Source organism: Mobula birostris, chromosome 6 (assembly GCF_030028105.1).
Source record: "Mobula birostris isolate sMobBir1 chromosome 6, sMobBir1.hap1, whole genome shotgun sequence".
NCBI lineage: Eukaryota > Metazoa > Chordata > Chondrichthyes > Myliobatiformes > Myliobatidae > Mobula > Mobula birostris.
This window is the reverse complement of record NC_092375.1, coordinates 65,398,934-65,425,865: the sequence shown is the minus strand read 5'-3', so window position 1 is coordinate 65,425,865 and position 26,932 is coordinate 65,398,934. Positions and strand designations below refer to the sequence as shown.

The following is a 26,932-nucleotide window of genomic DNA, read 5'->3' as shown; positions in this document are numbered from 1 at the left end:
GAAACTCTTCTATTACCACACAATACATTGGGCATTTGCCCTCCTGAAATTTATTCTGGCACAAATCAAACCATTTTTAGTTTGACAGGTGTCATTGAACTTCTAGCATTGGACTGTGAAGTTTGTCAAGCTGGTTCCTTGAGCTTTGTTCTTGGGTCATGACACACCATGAAAGGATCTGTTATATTTTAATCTGACAATTCTTACAATCTTCTGCTTTTCTCATATCACTACATATGTATTTTCATGGTCTGAATCGCCTGCATGAATTGGGTAGGCTTAGCATTTTTGTATCAGATAATAAAGAAAAGAATTGTTTTGGTCTGTAGCATTTGTGAATAGTCAACCTGTTTAGATCTCATCCAAGACGTAAGAAAGCTAGGTAATATGTTAACCAGGCTGCCAAACCATCATTGCCAAAGATGGCTACAATTCTCATGATTTCAGTAATTACCCTGAAGTACCTGTTGGGCTAAGTACCATGCTGACATGTCCCAGCATCTTGTAGTGCACATTGAAAAATGATTTCAAGTCGAAAATTGATCTATGGAGGGACAAGCGACTGCTGATGCTGAAATTTGGAACAACAGACAATATGATGGAGGAACTCAGCATGTCAAGCAGCATCTGTGAAGGGAAAACGATTTTCAGTAATTCAGGTCAAAACACTGCAATCTGGTTAATTCTTAAATTTGTTTCATGTGGATAAAAAAAATGTTCCAATACTTTTGCTTTTTTTTAAACCATCACTTTTGCTTAATTTTCCCACATGTTCCTGGCAACCAGCTTAATCTGAAACCTTTGCATGTGAAAGGGCTAAATTTAAAAGCTCTCCTTTTTTATTCCTACCTTTGGAATGTTAAACCTTTTCTATTTACACTCAAATGAGTAAATACTCAAATGTACATGAAGCTTTGTCATTATTTTAATGGGGTAAAGATTCGATGAAAATATCCTCCAGTGTGGAAATGTGAACTTTTCTTCATGTATCTTTGTGTACTTTTCTATCATAGAAAATCATGAAAATCACAGGCAGAAAATGGCTTCCTTCAAGATAACTAGCAACAGCAATAATTCATAACAACAAACTTCTCTTTGTCATCTTGTATACCGAACCTTGCGCAGCTAGCCTTCTTAAAATTATATCTGTCTAAATCTCTGTTCTCCACATTCTAACTTGCACCATCCCATAGACTTTAGTGCCCTTCATAGACTCCATGCCCAATAAAGCTTCAAACTTTAAATTCTCATCCGTAGTTTCAGATCCCTGATGCTTTTGCCAAGAATGTCACTAACCTCTGGCCCCACAATCTTTGAACAACCCAGAAATCCTCTAATTATCACCTGTTTCGCCAGTTTCTTTTGCTTCACTGTTGACAGCTATAACTTCAGCTACACAGATCCTGCAATGCCACCTATAGACATACTCACATTTTGGCTTTTCCTTGAAGATGCTCTTTTATGTGAACATTTATCTCCTGATTATTATAACTTCCTGTGTCATTTTAGTCAAATGTTCCCATGATGCACTTTGCAACACATGTAAACAAAGTTTTTACTGATGACTCCTGTTTTTGCTACTTTGCCAGTTAGCAAACATTGAGCAAATATCCGTATCTTGATTTAGTCAAAGAGCTGCTTTCTGTGGTATGAAAGCCAAGATGAGTACATTAAATGCCTAACTCTCAAACAATTAACTGTGCAGTGTTGTGAATTTGCACTCAGAACCCACTAGTATGGTATTCTTGGTGAGCTTTCTGCATGACAAGGATGCGACCTCATCTCTGATCATACAATCCTTGAAGAAGAACTGATGTGAACAGTGTCCAGCATCATTCCACATCCTGCATCTACCACCACTCGATCCCTATTCTGGTTGAATGGGACAGACCAGACAACTCTCAATGGGATTTATAGAAAGATGTTTCTTGCTTGGCATTGAGGCCTGTCACACTTTTGAGGCTGAGTTTTCTAATTCTTTACTAAGGGATTGCACATACTCATGCTCCTGCCTGTAAAAGTAGAATATTCTCCAATTACAGTGAACATCATCACAGCTCACTTGTACACCAGGAGAAGCTGCAACCATGCCTCCTCTACCATCTACTTTCCAGTTTTGTCTGGGTAATATTTCTAACGGGGATACTTGAATTTATTTCTGGGATTGTTTGAGATGATTAATTTTTTGGAAGCAACATCCAGTATTGAGGCTATATCAGAGAATTTTTCCCAGTTTGGAGAAGTCAGATACTTGATGGCGGGGGTTTAAGGTGAGAGGGGGAATGTTTACTGGAGTTGTGTGGGGCATTTATTTGTTACACAGAGAGTAGTTGGAGTCTCAAACACATGGCTGGGGGAAGAGGTAAATGCATATACAATGAAGACATTTAAGAGACATTTATAGACATGAACAGGCAGGGGATCGAGGGAAAAGGACCATGGCAACAAACCAGCAGAAAGTGGCACTGATCTTACTTTGCAAAAGTAGTATTCATCGGTTTTGAGATTTGCATTTACTCCAGGAATGTATTGCAGAGTTTACAGTACCACCCTCCAGCTTCCTGCCTCCTGGTAATTTTGTCTGCAAACTTTATGTCAAATTTAAAATCTGTCACCACACTAACAGGAAGGTTAAATTGTTTTAATGAAGCAGTATTTTGGTAATATACAGTAGTTAAGCAGAAACAGTTGAGCTGTTAATCTTCAGTGTAGGAATTGGCCCTGAAAGAAGTCATTATTTTTAAAAAGACTTCAGACTTTTGTACCTGGACAATGAAGGTGCTACGTCAAGATGCTGTTTGTGGGTACAGCTCAGAATTCAACACTGTCCTATCAAAACTCTTCACTAAGCAATAAGACCTGTGCAATTAGATCTCAATTTCCTCACTGGCAGACCCCAGTTAGTACAGATTGCCAACAATATCTCCTCTACACTCACCATCTGCACAAATGCATTACAGGGCTGTGTGCTTAGCCCCCTGCTATACTCACTTTATAGCTATGACTGCATGGCTAAGCACAACTCCAATGCCATATTTAAGTTTGTTGACAACACGACTTTTATTAACCTTTATTAAAGGTGGTGACATCAGCATATAGGAAGGAGATTGAAAATCTGTTTGTATGATACCATAACAACAACCTCTCAGTCAACATCAGCAAAACAAAAGAGCTGATTATTGAGTACAGGAGAAGGAAGCTGGAGGTCCATGAGCCAGACACACAAATTACTGGAGGAACTTAGCAGGCCAGGCAGATCTGTGGAAAAAAGTATAGTTGAGGTTTTGGGTCATCTGAGTTCCTCCAGCATTTTGTGTGTGTTGCTTGGATTTCCAGCATCTGCAGATCTTCTCTTATTTATGGTCCATGAGCCAGTACTCGTTAGGGGATCAGAGGTGAAGAATGTCAGTAGCTTTAATTTCCTTGACGTTAACTTATCAGATGATCTGTGGGAATGATCAGTCAATGTTTCGGGCCAGAACCCTTTGTCAGGACTGAAGTCTTGATGAAGGGTTCCGGCCCGAAAAGTTGACTGATTGTTTCCACGGATGCTGCCTGACCTGCTGAGTTCCTCCAGTGTGTTGTGAGTGTTGCTTTGACCCCAGCATCTGCAAAGTAGTTTGTGTTCAGATGATCTGTCCTGGACCCAACACTTAAATGCCATTAGAAAAAGGCACAACCATACTTCTCAAACACGAGGAAATCTGCAGATGCTGGAATTTCAGGCAACACACATAAAAGTTGCTGGTGAACGCAGCAGGCCAGGCAGCATCTCTAGGAAGAGGTACAGTCGACGTTTCAGGCCGAGACCCTTCATCAGGACTAACTGAAAGAAGAGCTAGTAAGAGATTTGAAAGTGGGAGGGGGAGGGGGAGATCCAAAATGATAGGAGAAGACAGGAGGGGGAGGGATGGAGCCAAGAGCTGGACAGTTCTTCATACAACCATACTAGTACTTTCTTTGAAGTTTTTGTAGATTCAGCATGTCACAAAAAGCTTAGACAACCTTCCATAGATGCACAGGAGTGAGCATCCTAACTGGTTGTGAGCACTGACGCAAGAAAGCAGCATCCATCATCAAAGAACCCCACCTTCCAGGCCATGATCTCCTTTCGCTGCTAACACCAGGCAGGATTCTTCGGTCCCACACCTCTCGGTTCAGGGACCGTATTTACCCGACAGCTATCAGGCTTCTGATCCGGTATGGTAACCACAGCTCTGAATTGATTCTGTAACCTACAGACTCACTTTGACGGCCTCTTTACAATTCAAGTTCTCAGCATTGTTTTTTATTTGCATAGTCGTCTTCTTTTTCACACTGGTTGTTAGTCAGTCTTTGTTTATGTAATGTTCTGTAAATTCTGTGGTATTGCTTTATTTTTCTTGGAAATGCCTGCAAGAAAATGAATCTCAAGGTAACATATATGTACTTTGATAATAAATTTACTTTGAACTTTCTAAAACTTCCTGTGGAGTGAAATTAATCTTTTTGGGGCATGTCCAGGAACCTGACCTGCCATCTTTTGAAATGTTGGAGTGAGTAAAAGAATGCAGTCAGGCTGGTAACCAAAGCTGGTGATATTCTTGCTTAACACAAAAAACTAAAATAAAACATACTAAGCATTGTAGAAAAAAAACAGGAATTCTGCAGATGCTGGAAATTCAAGCAACACACATAAAAGTTGCTGGTGAACGCAGCAGGCCAGGGAGATCTCTAGGAAGAGGTGCAGTTGACGTTGAGGTGCTGGCCCCCACTGCTTTATTTTCACCATGGATGTCCAGTCCCTATATACTTCCATCCCCCATCAGGAAGGTCTCAAAGCTCTATGCTTCTTTTTGGATTCCAGACCTAATCAGTTCCCCTCTACCACCACTCTGCTCTGTCTAGTGGAATTAGTCCTTACTCTTAATAATTTCTCCTTTGGCTCCTCCCACTTCCTCCAAACTAAAGGTGTAGCTATGGGCACCCGTATGGGTCCTAGCTATGCCTGCCTTTTTGTTGGCTTTGTGGAACAATGTATGTTCCAAACCTATTCTGCTATCTGTCCCCCACTTTTCCTTCGCTACATCGATGACTGCATTGGCGCTGCTTCCTGCACGCATGCTGAGCTCGTTGACTTCATTAACTTTGCCTCCAACTTTCACCCTGCCCTCAGGTATACCTGGTCCATTTCCGACACCTCCCTCCCCTTTCTAGATCTTTCCGTCTCTGTCTCTGGAGACAGCTTATCCACTGATGTCTACTATAAGCCTACTGACTCTCACAGCTATCTGGACTATTCCTCTTCTCACCCTGTCTCTTGCAAAAATGCCATCCCCTTCTCGCAATTCCTCCGTCTCTGCTGCATCTGCTCTCAGGATGAGGCTTTTCATTCTAGGACGAGGGAGATGTCTTCCTTTTTTAAAGAAAGGGGCTTCCCTTCCTCCACTGTCAACTCTGCTCTTAAACACATCTCCCCCATTTCACGTACATCTGCTCTCACACCATCCTCCCGCCACCCCACTAGGAATAGGGTTCCCCTGGTCCTCACCTACCACCCCACCAGCCGACAGGTCCAACATATTATTCCCCGTAACTTCCGCCACCTCCAACAGGATCCCACCACTAAGCACATCTTTCCCTCCCCCCCCCCCGCATTCCGCAGGGATTGCTCCCTACGCAACTCCCTTGTCCATTCATCCCCCCCCATCCCTCCCCACTGATCTCCCTCCTGGCACTTATCCGTGTAAGCAGAACAAGTGCTACACATGCCCTTACACTTCCTCCCTTACCACCATTCAGGGCCCCAAACAGTCCTTCCAGGTGAGGCAACACTTCACCAGTGAGTCGGCTGGGGTGATATACTGCGTCCAGTGCTCCCGATGTGGCCTTTTATATATTGGCGAGACCTGACGCAGACTGGGAGACCGCTTTGCTGAACATCTATGCTCTGTCCGCCAGAGAAAGCAGGATCTCCCAGTGGCCACACATTTTAATTCCACATCCCATTCCCATTCTGACATGTCTATCCACGGCCTCCTCTACTGTAAAGATGAAGCCACACTCAGGTTGGAGGAACAACACCTTATATTCCGTCTGGGTAGCCTCCAACCTGATGGCATGAACATCGACTTCTCTAACTTCTGCTAATGCCCCACCTCCCCCTCGTACCCCATCTGTTATTTATTTTTATGCACACATTCTTTCTCTCACTCTCCTTTTTCTCCCTCTGTCCCTCTGAATATACCCCTTGCCCATCCTCTGGGTTCCCCCCCCCCTTGTCTTTCTTCCCGGACCTCCTGTCCCATGATCCTCTTGTATCCCTTTTGCCTATCACCTGTCCAGCTCTTGGCTCCATCCCTCCCCCTCCTGTCTTCTCCTACCATTTTGGATCTTCCCCCCTCCCCCTCCAACTTTCAAATCCCTTACTCACTCTTCCTTCAGTTAGTCCTGACGAAGGGTCTCGGCCGGAAACGTCGACTGTACCTCTTCCTAGAGATGCTGCCTGGCCTGCTGCGTTCACCAGCAACTTTTATGTGTGTTGCTAAGCATTGTAGAAAAGTTGTAGAATATATGATGTATATTTCCAAACAGGAGATTGAAACCGTTGCTGCAATGTTCTAACTCCTTCAACAGAGGGAGTGTTTCTTGAAGTTGAACTCTGCTTTTGATCTGCACATCTCCCTCAGGCAGTTTTTGCTCAGCTGGTTCTAACAGATCACTGTTTCTGGATTTGTTTTACTTCTTAGATGCGCAGGTACAAGCTTGCAAGGTATTCAGATAGAGCTCTCTTTATACCTCTCTGTTAAGCTTGGTTCCTATGCCACCCTGTTTCTATTATGGCTCGAAGAGTTATTTATATTCCTCTTCCAATTCTTCAGAAGCATTTTATTGTTCTGAGCCAAATTACTCAATACTCCCCCCCCCCCCCCGGTTTTTGTCTCTTTCCTCCTTCCTCTGATTTAAAACTGCTCTGAATTTCAGACAACTCACCCATGTTACCCTGCTTCAGATAGCAGCCGACTTCTCTAAATTAGATTAGATTATTAGATTATGAGGACACGCAGTCCTCTTTTATTGTCATTTAGTAATACATGCATTAAGAAATGATACAATGTTTTTCCAGAATGATATCTTAGAAACACATGACAAACCGACTTAAAAACTGACAAAAACCACATAAGTATAACATATAGTTACAGCAGTGCAAAGCAATACCGTAATTTGATAAAGAACAGACCATGGCACGGTAAAAGTCTCAAAGTCTCTCAAAAGTCCCATCATCTCACGCAGACGGTGAACCTCCAGCACCGCAAACTTGCCGATGCAGCACCCTGGAAGCATCGGACCACAGTCCGTCTGAAAACCCCAAGCCTCCAACCAGCTCTCCGACACCGAGCACCGAGCACCATCTCTGTCGAGCGCTTCGACCCCGGCCCCGGCAACAGGCAATAGGCAAAGCCGAAGATTTGGGGCCTTCCCCTCCGGAGATCCTTGATCGCACAGTAGCAGCGGCAGCGAAGCGGGCATTTCAGAAGTTTCTCTAGGTGTTCCTCCATGCTTCTCACGGCTGTCTCCATCAAATCAGGATTATGCACAGCCCCCTAGTTAACACGTATTGATATCATTCGGAACGGCCGCACGCGCTGTGTCGCGCCGCCATCTTCTCCTCCCTTCTATAGTGTAGTGAATGTTACTGAAACCATTTCTACAGAGGCCTGATAAGAATGAGATTCAAGACACCTCTCTAATATTTCTTTCCTGAGCTGGCTCACTTACAAGGCCTCCTTTATAATATCATGAAATTCAAAAGCAGATGAACGGAAATGGGAAAAATGTAGGCATAAGGAATAAAGTATGAAATATGATGGTAAGGCTGCTTAATGTTTAGGAATTTAAATTATCCTGTAAGCCATTGACATAAATCTCTTATTTTTTAGACATAACATGATTTTGTTGACAGTTTCATAAATTACACATGTAGATCTTTATATCTCTGGACTCATGCCACATTCAATTACACATGCAGGTGGGTGTTTTTTATTGTTGATGTTTTATTCACGTTGTTTGTAAAAAAGTGCAGCAGAAGTTTCAATATCTGTAATCATTGATCAAAGATAAATCACTAAGACAAAACATCATCTCAGACAATTTGTATATGTAGAATGTTGGTTACTTGCATTGAACATAAACCAGCTGTGTTATCTTTCTGTGGTGTTGTGCAAAATTCTTGAACCCTCCATTTTATTTAGATATTAATCCACTCAAAATATAATTCCTGTAATTTTTTGTTTCCTTCAAAACTGAGAAGTGTTATATATGAGAATGACAAATATTTTCACTTTATTGTCCTGTGTCAGTGTCCGATATCCACATTCCTGTATGTAACAGAGTCAGATGCAGATTTGAACCCTTTTGGTCAGCACTAAGCATTTTTACTACACTCTGTGACTTTACAGTTTCCATGCCAATCATTCTTAGACATGCATGATATTTTTACGCCAATTCTTGCGAAATAATTTTTTTTTGGGCTGGTCAATTTGGAGCTGCCACCAAAGCTTTGCATCACACAGATCCTGATTGCTTGTACTTCATTTGTCAACCTGATTCAAACATTTCACTCACTTAGCTCCAGTTTTTGCTTTTACGAAGGGATAGCTGCCAAGTTGTAAATCTTGTCTGGATCTCTAGGCATTCAAACAGAGCAGACATTTACCAGAAAAATGGCTTTTGTTAGCATATTTGTAACTGTAGGTGGGTAACAGGAAATTTGAGGGGTGAGAGGAGTTGATGAGTATTGGCATTTGAGAGAGAATAGCTTACAGGAAGAGGATGGGACAGATTTCTCAACAGGTTGATATGTTTTCTTTCTTTCTACCACGTGAGTTCCATGGAATACCTTGAAAACTTCATTTGAATTATTTCATAAATTTCTGTGTCCAGAGGATGCATTGTGTTTTTTTTATATATTTCCCCTGGCAGTTTTTAGTTTTGGATCCAGGTGTTTTATAATGCTAAGTTACATCTCTCTCAGTATCTTCTTCCCAGGGCCTGGTGTTCAGAACTGCTCTTGGTGCTCTGAGTGAAGGCCAAGCGTGACAGCAGAATGGTCATTAGCAGCTCAGCTTGGTGGTAAAGATCATTCTGCTGGTCATTATATCCTCATCCCATGGATATAATGACCAGCATTTTGTTAGCCTTCTACACTCTTTCCTTCAGCTCTTCATGACACTTTGATGATCCATGAACAAGTGCCCTCTTTGCACCTCCACTGTTTCCTGCTTTTCACCACTTTCATCTATCATTTAAACTCCAAAGCAAATGATGTCATACCTAACTATAGTGAGTTAAATTTAAAAACATTTGCCATCTGTTTAATCCTTTAAACTTGTGTCTGCATCACTGATATTTGAATTATCAGTAAAATTAGAAATACAGCCCTCTGTTCAGCATCTAGGTCATAAGTATAGAGATTAATAAATATGAGTGATGTCTGGGCTATCCGTCATTATATCCCATTTGGGAAACTGCCTGGGGTTGTCCATATCCTTTGTATCCTGGTGCCTGGCCAATATCTTAACCAAGTCAACAACCTGCTTTTAATTCATTGAGCTTCAACATATTATCACAGTGTCCTCCAAATGTATCATATGCCTTCTCGAAGCCCATAAACATTAGTTTTATAAATTTTATAAATTTTAGTTTAGTCTCAGAAAGGTAGCGTCCATTATTAAGGACGTCCAGCACCCAGGGCATGCCCTTTTCTCGCTGTTACCAACAGGTAGGAGGTACAGAAACCTGAAGGCACACATTCAGTGATTCAGGAACAGCTTCTTACCCTCTGCCATCTGATTCCTACGTTGAACGTAGTCTTCAACGTTGAACCATTGGAGACTATCTCACTTTTTTTTTAATATACAGTATTTCTGTTTTTTGTATGTTTTAAAAGATCTATTCAATATATGCATACTGTAATTGATTTACTTGTTTATTATTATTATTTTTATTTTATTTATTATTTTTTCTCTTCTATATTATGCACTGGATTGAACTGCTGCTGCTAAGTTAACAAGTTTCACGTCACATGCCGATGATAATAAACCTGATTCTGATACTGATGTGGCACGACCAACCCTGTTGATCATTTGGAGCTCTTGCTGATCAGTTGAACACATTCGGAGTTCTTTCACTTTATTTTTAATTATAGACTGCAGTATTTTAACAACAGATTTGAGTGAACTGGCCTATAATTCTCCACTTTTCCTCTCATCTTTCTTTAAATAGTGGAGAAGCAAACACTTTAAAAATTGATTCAGGAAACCAGCATTAAGAAGTTATTAAACTTTTCCCATGGGAGCAAACTGAAAGATTCTATAACCTACACCTTTTTTATTGGGGTTGCATCTCAGATCTGATTGACCAGCTCCTGACTGTGGTTCTACACAACTCTGGAGATAGAATGGCTACGCTGTATCTTTATTTACGTAGTTTTGGTCTGTATGAGCAAGGCTTGGTATTCATTTAATGTTATGTTGATCAGAACAGATGAATCATTTCCACAGTTTTACTTTGAAAATACTTGGTAATTTTTTAAATGATACAGCGCCTTCATCATAAAACAAGGTAGGAAAAACAAAGCCAGTCCTTTGCCTTTTTCAATTACCTCCAGCTTTTGCCTTTTCCACTTAACACCTCCTACTTCATCTCCCCCTCCTCCAATTACCTGACCATCTATCACCTTCCAGCTTGTCCTCCTCCCCTCCCCCACCTCATTCTGACTTCTTCCCCCTTCCTTTCTCGTCCTGATAAGCAGAGGCGTGCTGGTTGCAAATCACGATTTTAAAAAAATGTGGTCTGCTTTTAACTTATTGCACTGTTGTTTCAGAAGTATTTCATACCCCTCCACATAAAATGAATAGCTTTGACTTGCTGTGCAGCAGTTCCCTTTGTATGTAGAGATCCAACAAAGAACTGCAACATTATCTGCTTATCTGTATTTGAGACCTGAAAGAAGGAATGCAGATCATATCCAAGTCTACTCTTTGAACAGTGCTGTGGGAACTTTCACTGTCGAAGGCAGGCAGGACGTTGAATAGAAGCTTCAATGGAAACATCACACAAACACTAAAACTGCTGTGCTGGAGTGCCAGATATGTTGGATAATCAGGTCCTGGCATGAGCTGGAATTCCTGTTCATTTCTTTTATCTATCCCAGTTCTGCTGAGGCCAATTTGACCAGTCAAGTAGCTATACACCGTACATCATTACACCGTGTATCTTCAAGTCCAGGAGTTTTACATAGTGAAGAAGCAATTATAATAGTTTATTGATTCGAGGAGATTTGGTATGTCACCTAAAACACTTGTAAGTTACTACAGATATACCATGGAGAGCATTCCAATTGTCTGCATTGGGGGTAGGGGCAACTGCACAGGATTGAAATAAGCTGCAGAGAGCTGTAACATTAGTCATCTCCATCATGGGCACTAGCCTCCATAGTATCCAAGACATCTTCAAGGAGCGGTGTCTGAAAAAGGTGCCGTCTATCATTAAGGAGCCCCACAGTTCCCTTTGAATGAATGGGTTTCCTTTGGGAGCTCCGAGCTAGTCTTTACACATCCCTAAGACATGCAAACTGTAGATTAATTGGCTTTGCAAATTGCATCTAGTGTGTACGGCCAGATTTGGGAACAGCTTCTTTCCAACTGTGATAAGACTGCTGAACGGATCCTGGCCCGGATCTGGGCCGTACCCTCCAAATATGCGGACCTGCCTCTCGGTTTTTTTGCACTACCTTACTTCCCATTTTTCTATTTTCTATTTATGATTTATAATTTAAATTTTTAATATTTACTATCGGTTTGTAATCCAGGGAGCGGGAAGCGCAGAATCAAATATCGCTGTGATGATTGTACGTTCTAGTATCAATTGTTTGGCGACAAAGTATAAAGTGTTGGTAAGGGGCAGAATCTGAGACAACTTAAAGGGCATGTGGAGACATGAGAATAATAGGATTAATGTAGAATTACTGTGCATGCGTGATTGATGGTCAGTCTGCTCTCAGAGAGCCAAAGAACCTATTTCCATGTCTATGAGCTTCGAACCAATTTAGCTTGATGGCACATTGATCTAAAATCAATTATGCACAGGAGGTCAGAATTGAAGAAACTCAGAGATTGTTAGAGACTTATTCTTCCTTCCTATCTTTGAACCAGTGCCAGAAACAAATCTATTTTAAGGATGCTCTAAAGAAGCATGAATTTAAAGGGAAAAAAATAAATAAAATGTCTGAATCTAGTCACATTTTCCCCTTATTATACCAAAAAGCTGCTCATGTGGTCAATCACAAGGCATGCCCTGTGGAATATCTAAAAAGTACTTCTTTCTTGCCTGATCACTAAAATATCTACCACATATGAGACTGCACAGTTATCTCCAGTAGTTTCTCCTGTGGTACAGTAATGACAAAAATATAATGGTATCAAATCTGCCACCCAATGGCTCAAAGACTATTGCTGTACAATCCAACTGCTCTTCAAGGTCAGAAAATGAATCTTGGAGAATTTACTCCTGCCAATCACAATCCACAAGCTCAGTATCATCCCTGCTTTGTTCTGTCATCCAAAGCATTAGATTCAATCCGTGTCCCCAGGTTCACATCCAGATTGAATCGAACAGCCTTCAATATGACTGATTAGCTTGACTTTCAGATGGTAAACACACCCGAAATTTGTTGAATCTCAAAACTGCATCTTTCCTCTTCTAAACTCCTTCAACTGGATGACCCTGCTGCTCTGGCAGTATTATTGAAACTCTGATCCGAACCTGCTTGAGCTCCACTGCTCTCCTCGATTCACAACGAACTCAACAGCCAAAATGTTAACTTGTAAATAACGGTGGTAGCTTTCCTGTCACACCTTTTACTCTCCAAGCTACATTTTTGCCTCATGTCTTCTCTAATTCCACTCTTTTTGGTTTCTGTCTACCCAACTATTCCACCTGTCTCGAAGCGTGAGCCAGAATCAGGCATACAGGGCCTCAGAATCCTCTTTACCTCATAGCATTACAACAAGGTGTCTTTGGAAATATGGTATAGCTATTCACCTACACAAGTTGATGTTATGATGCTAGACTATTTACTCATTGTTGGGTTTATGATCATTCTATTTTGCCCTGAGTACGTAGATTAGTGGTAGAATCAGTGGGGAAGTGACAGTTAATGAGAATGTAAAGAGAACAAAATAGATTTGGTTAGTATCAATATAAAAACCAGGTGCTAAATGGTCAGTAGTGACTCGTTGGACTGAAGTACCTGTTTCTATTCTGTATCTCTCTCTATGACTCATTCATGGGCCATGCAGGAATTTGGATGCATCTCGAGAAATGTGAAATAGTCACTATATTGCCAAGGCTGCACTAAATTGAAAGGAAACCTACCTATCTTGTTTTTGCCAAGAAATCCAAAGCACTGCTATTCAACAAATCATTTACACTGACAAATTTTGGTTTTGTGTAAAAAAAAATGAAGATATAACTATGAAATTTGTTATGGCATCGTGTGATGGAGCTGTGTGGCAAGGAACTTTTTTCTACCTCGAGTCGTAGAAAAAATACATCACAGAAACAGGCCCCTTGGCCCACCTAGTCCATGCCAAACCATTTAAGCTGCCTTGTCCCATCAACCTGCATTGGGACCATAGCCCTCCATACCCCTACCGTTCACGTACCTATCCAAACTTCTCTTAAGTGTTGAAATTGAGCTTGCATGCACCATTTCTGTTGGCAGCTCATTCCACACTTTCATCACTCTATGAGTGAAGAAGTTGCCCCTCAAGCTCCCCTTAATCTTTTCACCTTTTACCCTCAACCCATGACCTACAATTGTTATCCCAGTCAACCTCAGTGAAAAAAACCTGCTTTTATTTTCCCTATCTATTCCCCTCATAATTTTGTTTTCCTTTATTAAATCTCCTCTCAATCTTTTACGTTCCAAGGAATAAAATCCTAACTGATTCAATGTTTCCTTATAACTCAGGTCATACAGTCCTGGCAACAACCTTGATTCTCTGAGCACATAGCCTGTAATTCTGGCTGTGTTCAATAAATCTGGTACTATGGGTTTTGAATAGGCTAAATTAAAAAGAGCTTTGTTTGTTGGAGTTGAAAAGATTAAGAGGAGATATGATTGAACTGTTTATAGCACTGATGTGTTTTGATAAGTTAAAGAGGAAAAAACTATTCCCATCAATTGTTTTCTCCATGTCAGATTTACAGTGAGGAGGACGAGATGAAGTTTTTTATTTCTTTTCACTGTTGTTAGCAGATGGAAATCTTTAAAAGGTCATGGAGGAAATAATATATTTCACAGCAGCTTTCTTTTAAAAAGAATTAAATAAGAAGTGCTCAAACTAAATGAATAACTGTTTCAGAGTACAATGTCAATAAAAAGAGGTGAACAAATTCCTCTTGTGCTGTAGATATTCTAACCAAGACCTTAGCTGATCTTAGTATTAGATTGTAAAGTTTTACAGAAAGATATAAGAATCTTATACAACAGTAGTTATCGTGAAGAGCATAAAAGTTCACTGAAATTAAAATCTGAAAAGTAAACTTAGATTGGCTTCTCTGAGTCCTTGCAATGATTTGAAAAATTGTATGTATAGGCTTTGAAGCTTCATTGGCTGCAGCTCTGAAGTGTGAATGGCAGAAGTCGAAGAGAAGACAAAGTATCAGAATAAAAAAATCAGACAATGCTGTGGAGTAAAGACAGGATATAAAGAAGACAAATCATTCCATCAGACACATGAGGAATTTTATTCCTCTTACATCTTCTCTGGCTCTTACAAAGTGTGTCCATTCATAAATAATTCTAATCTATTAGTTGGCTCTTCCCCCATTCCATACAGATGTTGTCTGACCATGTGAGTGTTTCTGACACTTTATTATATTAATCAATGCTTCTCTACATGCCAGAGAGTAATATTTTTCACTTGGTCAGATAAATACCAAAGTTATGAATTTGTGTAATTGTCGTCATTCCTTTTTGGAAGGCACAATGAATTAGATGAGCAGGACTGAGCTTGTTATTTAATCAGATGCTTCTCGAATTACGGAGTACATTTTGGCCATAACTAATGCAATGACAATACATATTTTATGCTACAATGTAATTGCAAAAATACTGTGGGTTTAGACTCTTTTAATGGAATGAAGTTAATCTATATACCTAATGTTAAATAAACTTTTCTTAACTTGTGTATAATGCCTTCTGTCACCCATTGTACTCGATTCAGTTCTAACTGAATTCAATAACACACGTTTGGATTGAACTATTGAGAGGAGCAAGTGAAATTTAATTGTGAATTGTGTTTTCAATCGTTCAGATTGTTGACCATTTAAAATGAAGCTGCTTGAACATGCGTGGGGTAATTTTGTTGGAGGACTATTATAGTTTCTATGTATTCTGTCACCCATTAAATGTTTCCCAAAATTTTCATTTACATTGATGTAATTGAACACCAGTGATGAAAGGCTAAACTGATTTCATTCATTTAACTCTATAACCCCAAGTCAAACTATTCCCACACGTTTTGCAACATTACAGGAGAACAGAAGTAAAAACACAGCACTCTACTTGGCAAGATAATTAAACAATGTTAAGCTACCAAACATCCAGCAATTTCCTTGTAGAAAACACAAATATGCAGACTTCAGATATCAGAATCAGAATCAGGTTTATTATCACCAGCATGTGTCATGAAATTTGTTAACTTAGCAGCAGCAATTCAATACAATACATAATAAAGAAGAAAAATAAATAAATAAATAAATTATGTATACGTATATTGAATAGATTAAAAATCATGCTAAAAACAGAAATAATATATATCAAGAAAGTGAGGTAGTGTTCATGGATTCAATGTCCATTTAGGAATCGGATGGCAGAGGGGAAGAAGCTGTTCCTGAATCACTGAGTGTGTGCCTTCAGGCTTCTGTACCTCCTACCTGATGGTAACAGTGAGAAAAGGGTATGCCCCGGGTGCTGGAGGTCCTTAATAATGGAAACTGCCTTTCTGAGACACTGCTCCTTGAAGATGTCCTGGGTACTTTGTAGGATAATACCCAAGATGGAGCTGACTAGATTTATAACCCTCTGCCACTTCTTTTGGTCCTGTGCAGTAGCCCCCCACCCCCCCTTACCAGCTGGTGATGCAGCCTGTCAGAATGCTCTCCACAGTACATCCATAGAAGTTTTTGAGTGTATTTGTTGACAAACCAAATCTCTTCACACTCTTAATGAAGTATAGCTGTTGTTTTGCCTTCTTTATAACTGCATCGATATGTTGGGACCAGGTTAGATCCTCAGAGATCTTGACACCCAAGAACTTGAAACTGCTTACTCTCTCCACTTCTGATCCCTCTATGAGGATTGATATGTGTTCCTTCGTCTTACCCTTCCTGAAGTCCACAATCAGCTCTTTCGTCTTACTGATGCTGAGTGTCAGGTTGTTGCTGCGACACCACTCCACATGTTGGCATATCTCGCTCCTGTATGCCCCCCTCGTCACCACCTGAGGTTCTACCAACAATGGTTGTATCAGCAGCAAATTTATAGATATAGGAACATCCTTATTCGAGATTACGTGTATAAGCCAATTAAACCATCTCATAGCACAGATCAGTACAAACTATGAATGACCAGGAAGAAGCAAGTATGATTTTTGGCTCCATTTTACAGGCAAAAGTTCGTACGTTTTGAAAAAAGTCCAGCTATTTGCCAGGTGATGTTGATAACAATTCATTTCAGGTTATACCCAGATCTAGGGAATGGGGAGAGAAAAGGAAATCTACTTGTGAATCGTGCATTTAAGCATTGCTACAATGAGTTCCTGTGTGAAGTCCTTTCAGAATGTCAGTGTTGCAAAGGGTTCATTTACAAGTTGCTGCTTGATAGGCATGAATGCAAAGTAATTAAAGAGCTGAAAGTATGCTGTGTGCTGTGCATGGCTACTGGTAGGTGTGTAACAGGTTAACAATGTGAATGCTTGGATAATGTTGAGTACTATTACCATGGTAACTTTCTTGAGGTATGCTACTTTCCCATTCTTCTGTGGTTCGGGCCATTGGATGCTGCACTTTTATCTGAAGTGTTAAAAGGGAAACTCTTCTTCCAATTCACACACTGAACAGTGCCTCTGCTTCAAAACACTTTGTTTGTCACATAGTCACTTCTTCTGACTCTGTGATTTTATTGTTATCTGCTTCCTTGAAGTACAGTCCCGAACATTTTTTCGCCAGCCATACTAATAATGAACATTTACCAAATTGGACAACTACCATAAACTACTTCCATTATTGTAGAAACCAATTTAAAGGCTCTGCTTAAAACTCATTACCAATGCAACCTGTTTCAGGCAAGTCAGTAAATCCTTCTGTAAATTTGCATCCCAATAATCCTCTATGTTGGTGAAATCAGCTTTTGTCTGGATAGTTAGATTCATCAAAAGCATTTAAATTGGACTGCAAGCGGCAGCAGGAAGTATAATCAAAAGCAGTTGTAAATTGATAGACTGCTATTTAATTCTTAGCATCTGAATATATTGAATGTAATTAATAAATCTTTGGGGAAAATATGTTGACTAGCTTCCATCTGTTGGTGATAAAATGAGAATCTTTGACTTTGGAGTTGAACTTAAGAGAATAGCACATTAGTTGTATGGAGTTAATATGTGACAGTAAAGCCATCAATTATTAGTCGCAGGACTGTAGCTCTTTCTGCTGTCAAAGACTTGCTCTATTAGTCAAAATGTAAGTTCTCTGTGCTGTGCTGCAACCTTAGAAATACTTGTAGTAGCATGTAAAGTATCTTTCTCCCAAGCTGACATTTTAAGTTCTAAATGGAAGCCAGTTTCATTAGCCTGACCCTGTATTCTGCAGAATGTGGTCATTCCATTAGCTGAGTGTTGGAGTTGAAGAGTACCGTAAGTGTCTGTGTGTTGATTGGTGTGTAGGAATGCTGAGTCCAAAGAACTGATGTCCAGATCCTCAGAGGTCACAGGACAAGATAAAAAGGTGGTTAAAGAGGCTTTTCAGATGTTTTATTAGCTGAGGCAAAGAAAACACAAGCAGGGATGTTATGTTGACAATATACTGTGCAAATAGAGCCACACCTTGAAGATCGCATATGCTTCTGGTACCAGGTTAAAGAGAGAGGTGAGTGAACTGGAAAGGTTACAAAATTGATGTACAAAGATGTTTCCATGACTGAAAAATTGGAGGAACTTTGCTTATTTTGCTTGAAACATGAGAATCTGAGGGAGTGTGGGTTGGGGAACAGAGGGGAGTGGTTACCAAAAGTGAGAGAAATCAATGTTCACGGCTTCAGATTAGAGGCTATCCAGGTGGAATGTGAGGTTTTGCTTCTCCTACCTGCATTTGGTCTCATCATGGCAATAGAGGAGGCTACATACAGACATGTTAGTATGGGATGAGAAGGTCAGATTGAAACGGGTTTCCACAGGGAGATCCTGGCTGTTGCAGTGGACAGAGCAAAAGCGTTGAACAAAATTTACAGCACCTGCAGAATCTCTTGTGTTTAACATTTTCCTGTAGGTTGGTGGGGATAGGCTGCTCATGAAGGCCAGTGTTGTACAGCCTGAGCCATGCAGTGTAACCACTGAATGCAGTGATGTGTGAATGAATTGGGTATTGCGTAGTTCTTCCAAGCCCAGGAGTTCCTCTGTGGTAACAAGTTCAACAGTTGTCTCTAAATGTTGAGCTTCTGCATCAAACACTGAGGGAGGTTGGGGACGGTGGGGAGGAGCATCTTCCATCACATCCATCAGGCATTGATCAGGGAGACTGCACGATTGGAATTGTCAGCGCACAGAGCAGGTTCTGTCAGTTCTCAGCAATGATCTGCATTTGCCATTCCAGCCAGTGTGTAGCCCCCTGAGCCCCACGTCACAGCATTGAGCAGCCACATTTGGTATGTACCCGTGAATGATCAGACAGAATAAGAAGTGATCTGTAATGAACGAAGCTGGTCAAATTGTATGGAGCTTTCTCCTTCCATGAAAACTCCTCCACAGAGTGAACATGGGTAAATGGTATGATTCAGTCAAGAAGTTAGGAGGGATCTGCATGAAGAGAAGAGATTATGAAGCTCATCCATTGGTTTCTTGGAGTATTTCTCAGAAGTTCCTTTTTGCAAACAAGAAAAAATGTTGTGTGAGAATTTTGCAAAGGAAGAGACCATTCAGTATATAACACAATTGATATTTAACAATAAAATAAGGGAATATTTTTTCAATTTCAGTCTTTTGATATGGCAATTTTCAGTTTCGCTTTCAGCTATACTTTTTTTCAAAACTACCTTTGACCTTCTTCAGACCAAGAAAAATAACACTTAATAACAAATAGATCAGGAATGCCCCATCAGTCATAATCTACCTGTAAGTTAACACTCTAATTATCTCTGTATAGAAGCTGGACATCAATTTGATCCTGTTTTGTTAAAAAGAGAAAAAAATCAAATAATATTGATCCATATGGAAAAGCTCTTTGCTGCCTAGGCTGCTGGGTGTAAATAAGGAAAAAAAGTATAAATAAGGAAAAAAAGTATTTGCAAAGGATCTGAAGTCTTGTTTGAGATATTAAAAGGATTCTTATTTTGAATCAATGTTTGTGCTGAAGATTTGCTTTTGTTTGATTGTTGCAGTCTAATTGTGGACATTGTAAACTTTCAAGGAGCATGGCATTTGTTAAGAAGGTAGAATATTTCATGCTGGAACGATTCAGAGTAAATCAATAGGCAGATAAAGATTTGGGAGACACCAATAACATCTTAAATGGCAACAATTCATGTCCGAAAATACCAGCCCAACAGTATTGTTCAGACCTAATAATAGTCCTATTTTTATGATTGTGATCAAGTTTCACTTTACCTTTATCAAATTACCTGATGGCTTGAGGTACAAAATCACAATACAGTGCCTAAAATTGTGCAAAATTGATACCACAATGACCTCTGTAGCAGGGCAATATTGCATATACAGTTTTTATGTGTTCAAGTGACTGAGCTGAAATGGTGCTGATATTTTTTAGCCTGTCCTGGAAGATATCACCAATGTACATAGGCTTGATTAAAATTTTTAATCTGTGCATCCTGTGCTTGTAAGAAGACATCCTATCTCAATTTGTGCTTGGAAGTGATTGATCGCCTTTATGTTCACTGTCACCAGAAAGTCACTGTGTCTGAGCATACATTGTAAAATGAAATGTGAATTTGCCGTATGTGGTATACAGCACCAAGTCAGCATGAGTCTAAAAGTGAGGACGTAAACAGTAAAGTGGCATTTTGAAATGTAATGGAATTATGTGCAGGCCCCAGCTACAAAAAATAAAGTGAACCTTACGCCATTTGTAAATGAAGTTACATGTCCTGACAAAGTCAGAATCCGCAGTCTTCATGTCTGTATGTCATTGTCAAGGTTGGCACTTGATCCAAACCTAATTGCCTGTATCAAAAGGATAGTTAAGGGTCTCAAGTTACACATTGGCCAGACCAAGAAAAGATGATACGTCCCTTAAGAACATGACTAATCCAGATGTTGTGTTCATCAAACAATCATTAGTTACATGGTTATTATTACCAATGTTAATTCTTTAATTTTTGATTTATTTACATTCATGGATTCAACTTACCCAGCTGCTATGGTGGATCTCAAAAACGTGACCTTGAATGTCTTGATCCATGTCAAAAGAAACTTGTCGAGAAATGCAACTACAATACCACTCTACTCGTGTTGTACTCAACATCAAAAACTGTCAAATGTTCTTGAAAGAATCAAAATCTAACAAATTTTTTCCAAAGGTTGTCATATCATGAAAACCAAACTTTAATTTTTTTTAAAGTACTTAAAACATTAAAAAATAACTCAAATAACTCAGAAAATCGAATTTAACAAATGCTTTACTTGATTGCTTACTGTTATTTCCCTGCATCAAATTGCACGGAAAGCACTGCCATGCAGCTTCCAATCTGGTACAGGTCTGTGCAGTTCCTGAGTATAAGTGGGTTATCTCTAGTACCTCTAGTTCACTGAATTCCAGGAGGAGTTCAATCGATAAAATACTGACCAACAGCTAAATGCATATATACCTGGGACTTGTGCATTTTTGTTTGGGTGTTCAAAAATCTTTAAACCGCTGATGGCTGCAGAGAGAAACCTCTACAGTTTGCAGCTGTTTTCAAAATCTAGGTCATTACTTTAGCATTTGGGAAATCTACTGCAAAAATTGAATTGATTCCATGAAGGTAGGGTTTTGCCACAAACTGATGGACTACTGGAGAGTGTTTTGTGGTTATTCAGGATTTAACATCAAGCACAGGCAGCAGTTTTGTAAAAAGGGCATAGAAAAGGATGGCAGAAACCTGATATGAGTGTTTAAAAAAAACTCAACTTCAGAGGAGTTTTCCTTTTCCATCAGGCTCATTGCTGACATTTGCTGGTTACTCAACCAAGCATTATAGCTCAGTATCAGAGCAACCAAATCTGTGAGACTATCGAGGTCACTTAGATATTTTAATGTCTAGCATCCTATGGGTGACATAAGTAACATAACTCCATTTTCTGGGCATTGTGTGGTCGTGGATGCGTGTTTTCAGAATTTCTTCACCTTCCCAGTGAGGGCTGCTGTGGAAGAGCTCTGGATGTTTTCAAAGAACCAAGCCCTCCAATATACAGAAAAAGATGCCATTCCTCAAGTGTGAAAATCATCACTGACTGTAGATAATGAATTGCACGGAGGCAGACAATAATCATGTTTTGATGTTCTAATGTTATTTGTCAATAATCTGTCCCTTAGAGCCTTGCAAATTGATTCAGACTGGCAGCTTGGTTCAGGATCTGTTACCTGAATATCAGACCTGTGACTTCATCAGGAACACAAGCTCCTTTTTTTTTCACTGTGTCTTCAATCCTCAAAGGTGACTGCATCAGGTTCTCTTGCAAAGGGTTCTAGTAGCCGTGGTATCGCTCAGTTCTGGTCATGGCGTGTTTTTCTGGGATGCTTGGTGCTATTCCTGCCAGGCTTTTTTTCACTTCACCTTAAACCAAATTTGATCATTCACTTGATGGTAAAGCAGGCATGGGCCTGTCAGCAAAGTACAGCTCTGCAGCCGATTGTACCCCTCACTTCAAAAGTGCCCTATCTTGAGCACGTGCATCTGCTGCCCCCGACCTGAAGGTAATGCAGTGGAGGCTTTTACTTGTGTGACAGTGGGGCTCGAATCTCCAATCTCTCTTTTGGTCATTGCTGCTGAATCTGCATCACATGGATTGGTGAAGTTGTGGTCAGGTTAATTGTGTGCCCTGATGTTCATCACCTTATCACCTTTTATAACCATATAACAATTACGGCACGGAAATAGGTCATCTTGGCCCTTCTAGTCCGTGCTGAACTCTTACTCTCACCTAGCCCCACCAACCTGCGCTCAGCAAATAACCCTCCATTCCTGTCCGTATATCTATCCAATTTAACTCTAAGTGACAACATCGAACCTGCCTCAACCACTTCTGCTGGAAGCTCATTCCACACAGCTACCACTCTCTGAGTAAAGAAGTTCCCCCTCATGTTACCCCTAAACTTTTGCCCTCTAACTCTCAGCTCATGTCCTCTTGTTTGAATCTCCCCCACTCTCAATGGAAAAAGCCTATCAACTCTATCTATCCCCCCCCCATAATTTTAAATACCTCTATCAAGTCCCCCCTCAACCTTCTACGCTCCGAAGAATAAAGACCCAACTTGTTCAACCTTTCTCTGTAACTTAGGAGATGAAACCCAGGTAACATTCTAGTAAAAAAATTGTGAGTCAATCTCACTGCTTTGCCTTTCAGCGCATGATCAGCTGTGGTATTGTCATACTGCTACCGATGATGAACTCACTACAACAGCAAGCCATAGAAGGCATCTTGCTACACGTAGTTAATATTGCTGATATAAAGCAGTTTTACAGTTTCATTAAAATAGCAGTAAGCAAAAGAAATACTAAAACTTGTTAGAATCAAGAGAAAATCTGCAGATGCTGGAAATCCCACACACAAAATGCTGGATGAACTCAGCAGGCCAGGCAGCATCCATGGAAATAAGAACAGTTGACGTTTCGGGCCAAAACCCTTCAGCAGGACTGGAGAAAGAAAGTTTGTTATTAATATTGCACAGTGTGCTTCCAACTCTGATCTGCTACTTACCTCCTTCTCCACCCCTCTTCCTGTGGTTCTGATTATATAATTCTACCATGTACTGACACTGTTTGTGAGAATGCAGGCAACTGAATACATTTACATCACTCACTAGTCTTTTAATTTGATTATTTATTCAGATGTGTCAGGTTAAGCTTACTTCCATTCTATTTAGTCTCCTAAGTACTTTACCTGGTGAATAACTGGAATAATTTAATCATTTTTTACATCGCTGTCTCCGGCTGCAAGCTCCAATGCTCAATGGCACTGTAAGTATTAACATGGTTTACAAAAAAGAATTAGCAATTCAAATAGTTTGGGTCAGTACACTCATCTCTCACTCTGTAACTGGATTTGAGATCAGCCCCAGACTGATGGAGTGCAGGTTTATCAGAGATGACAGAACGTTTAATGCAAAGCTTTTCTCAATTTGGCACCTACAGGAAAACCATGCAGAACCAACTCTTCAATTCTTTTATAGGGCATGAGCATCAATAGCAAAGCCAGTGTTTATTGCCTAACTCTAATTGGATGAATGGCTTACTTGGCCTTTGGGAGGATAGTTAAGTCAATCATATTCAAAGTCAAAGGTGACTATATTATCATATTCATATATAAGTGCATATATGCACAGGTACAATAAAAATAGACTTCTCGCAGCATCACGGTGACATATCATCATATCAGCAGCGTCCACAAGAAACACGTAAACTAAGCATAAATCATCCATTCTTTCAACAGGAAAGTAGAATTAGAACAAAACAAAACCAAAAGTCCATTTTAGTGCAAGTAATCAAAGCGGTCATAGTGTGGCTAAACTGTGGTGAATGGGGTTTTGCTGGTTGAAGGGAGGTGGCTATCTCTGGACCTAGTGGTGTGAAACTTCAGGCTTCTTACCTCGTGTCCATTGTTAGCTGCAAAAAGATGGCATTGCCCAGGTGGTGTGGTTCTTTGTTGAGAGATATTGTCTTTTTGATGCAGTGCCTCCTGTAGATACTACCAGTGGTGGAGACGTATGTGCCTGTGGTGTATTTGACAGGGTCGACTACTCTCTGCAGCTTTTGCATTTAAATTGCCGTACCAGGGTCCCATGGAACCCTGACTCATTGAGCATAGCAGATTTCCCTCCCGAGAGCTTGTTGCAGCATGACTCTTTTAAAACTGTCTTCCTCTCCATTTAGGAGAATAGTCCTTTAGTTGTAATGATGGAATTAATAGAATTTAAAATACCTAGCTAGAGGGAACACAGGTAACTGGATTGTCCTCCAGATTGTTATTTTAATAATAGAGTCATCATGCTACTGTAATTCTTAAAGGTAAAAGATTGCCTGATGAAATGGAGAAATTGGAATAGGGCCAAAAAAAGATAAAGAAGAAGCACTCCTTTAAAATGAGATTTGGGCACATAGCTGAAACGTTTTAGAAAATCGTATATTTTTGTTATGGTGTGCATGACAAGGCACCAAAAGAGAGATGATTTTGCATTTCTCCTGACCACAGGTTAAAGAGCTGACCACAAATATGATTTGAAATTGTCATTTTGGTCAGTTTAACCAGAAGCAGACAGTCCTCATATTGATTCTGCATAAAAAGTATTTATATTCTTCTCTTAGTGCACTATAGGTGAAAGAGTAAGAGAAGAAAAATCCAATTAGCGTTAAAGTGGAAATTAATTATTTAATTGCTAGTTATGTATTTTATGTAATATTTCAAGTCAAGTCAAGTCACTTTTTATTGTCATTTCGACCATAACTGCTGGTACAGTACACAGTAAAAATGAGACAACGTTTTTCAGGACCATGGTGCTACATGAAACAATACAAAAACTACACTAGACTAAAGACCTACCCAGGACTGCATAAAGTGCACAAAACAGTGCAGGCATTACAATAAATAATAAACAAGACAATAGGCAGAGTAGAGGGCAGTAGGTTGGTGTCAGTCTAGTCTCTGGGTATTGAGGAGTCTGATGGCTTGGGGGAAGAAACTGTTACATAGTCTGGTCGTGACAGCCCGAATGCTTCGGTGCCTTTTGCCAGATGGCAGGAGGGAGAAGAGTTTGTATGAGAGGTGCATGGGGTCCTTCATAATGCTGTTTGCTTTACGGATGCAGCGTGTGGTGTAAATGTCTGTAATGGCGGGAAGAGAGACCCCGATGATCTTCTCGGCTGACCTCACTATCCGCTTCAGGGTCTTGTGATCCGAGATGGTACTATTTCCAGACCAGGCAGTGATGCAGTTGCTCAGAATGCTCTCAATGCAACCTCTGTAGAATGTGGTGAGGATGGGGGGTGAGAGATGGACTTTTCTCAGCCTTCGCAGAAAGTAGAGACACTGCTGGGCTTTCTTTGCTATGGAGCTGGTGTTGAGGGACCAGGTGAGATTCTCCGTCAGGTGAACACCAAGAAATTTGGTGCTGTTAACGATCTCTACAGAGGAGTCGTCGATGTTCAATGGAGAGTGGTCGCTTTGTGTCCTCCTGAAGTCAACAACCATCTCTTTTGTTTTGTTCACATTCAGAGACAGGTTGTTGGCTCTGCACCAGTCCATTAGCCACTGCACCTCCTCTCTGTATGCTGACTCATCGCTCTTGCTGATGAGACCCACCACGGTCGTGTCATCGGCAAACTTGATGATGTGGTTCGAGCTGTGTGTTGCAGCACAGTCGTGGGTCAGCAGAGTGAACAGCAGTGGACTGAGTTCACAGCCCTGGGGGGCCCCCGTGCTCAGTGTGATGGTGTTGGAGATACTGCTTCCGATATATTTATTTTAAGGAGAAAAGAATTGGATGTAAAGTTATGATAAACATGAAATGCAGTCTGAAATACCCGTACATACTTATTTTAACTCCCTGAAAAGAAAAAGAGAATGTGGTTTTACAAATGATTCTCTTAGTGGCTAACTTGACCAAACAATGATGTTAGTAACTCACCTCTCCCTTGTTTTCAGGTGTCCATAGATGAGCGTCTGAAGCAATTGCATGAAGCTCATAGAGATTTTGGACCCACATCCCAGCACTTCTTGTCCAGTAAGTAATGGATGCACACCGTTAACGTTATTCCTTCTGAATAACTGACAATCTGAAAGTATATAATAAATATAAAAAGATATATTTACTTAAAAGATAGATCAATTCATCATCTTATTTATAACATGCTGTGATGTAAAGTCAAAAAGACCTATGAAACATGAGCAGCTTCTCTCTGTGCACCAAAACAGCCAGGATCTACCAGCGGGAGAAGCTCTTCTCTGAATTCCTCCGTCTCCGCTGCATCTGCTCTCAGGATGAGGCTTTTCATTCCAGAATCCTCCTTCAAAGAAAGGGGCTTCTCTTCCTCCACCATCAACACTGCCCTAAACAGCATCTCTTCCATTTCAAGCATGTCTGCTCTCACCCGATTCTCCTACCAACCTACCAGGGGTAGGGTTCCTCTTGTCCTCACCTACTACCCCACCAGCCTCCGTGCCCAGCATGTAATTCTCTATAATTTCTGCCATTCCAACAAGACTCCACCACCAAGCCATCTTTCCCTCCCCCCCCCCCCCAGTTTCTGCTTTCCACAGGGATTGCTCCCTATATGATTCCCTTGTCCATTCGTCCCTCCCCACTGATCTCCCTCCTGGCACTTATCCTTGCAAGCAGAACAAGTGTTACACCTGCTCCTAAACTGCCTCCCTCACTCTCATTCAGGGCCCCAAACAATCCT

At 40.5% G+C, this 26,932-nt stretch overlaps 1 protein-coding gene across 13 annotated transcripts in view; it reads left to right on the top strand.

Annotated features, from left to right (window-relative positions):
- The window catches only part of dmd (dystrophin), a 1,961,093-nt gene that overhangs the window by 1,774,213 nt on the left and 159,948 nt on the right, over positions 1–26,932 (top strand). For all 13 annotated transcript variants that reach the window (XM_072260552.1, XM_072260560.1, XM_072260554.1 and 10 more), the window contains one exon: positions 26,175–26,253. In XM_072260552.1, coding sequence (XP_072116653.1) covers positions 26,175–26,253 — 79 coding nt within the window. The remainder of the gene's footprint in view (positions 1–26,174; positions 26,254–26,932) is intronic.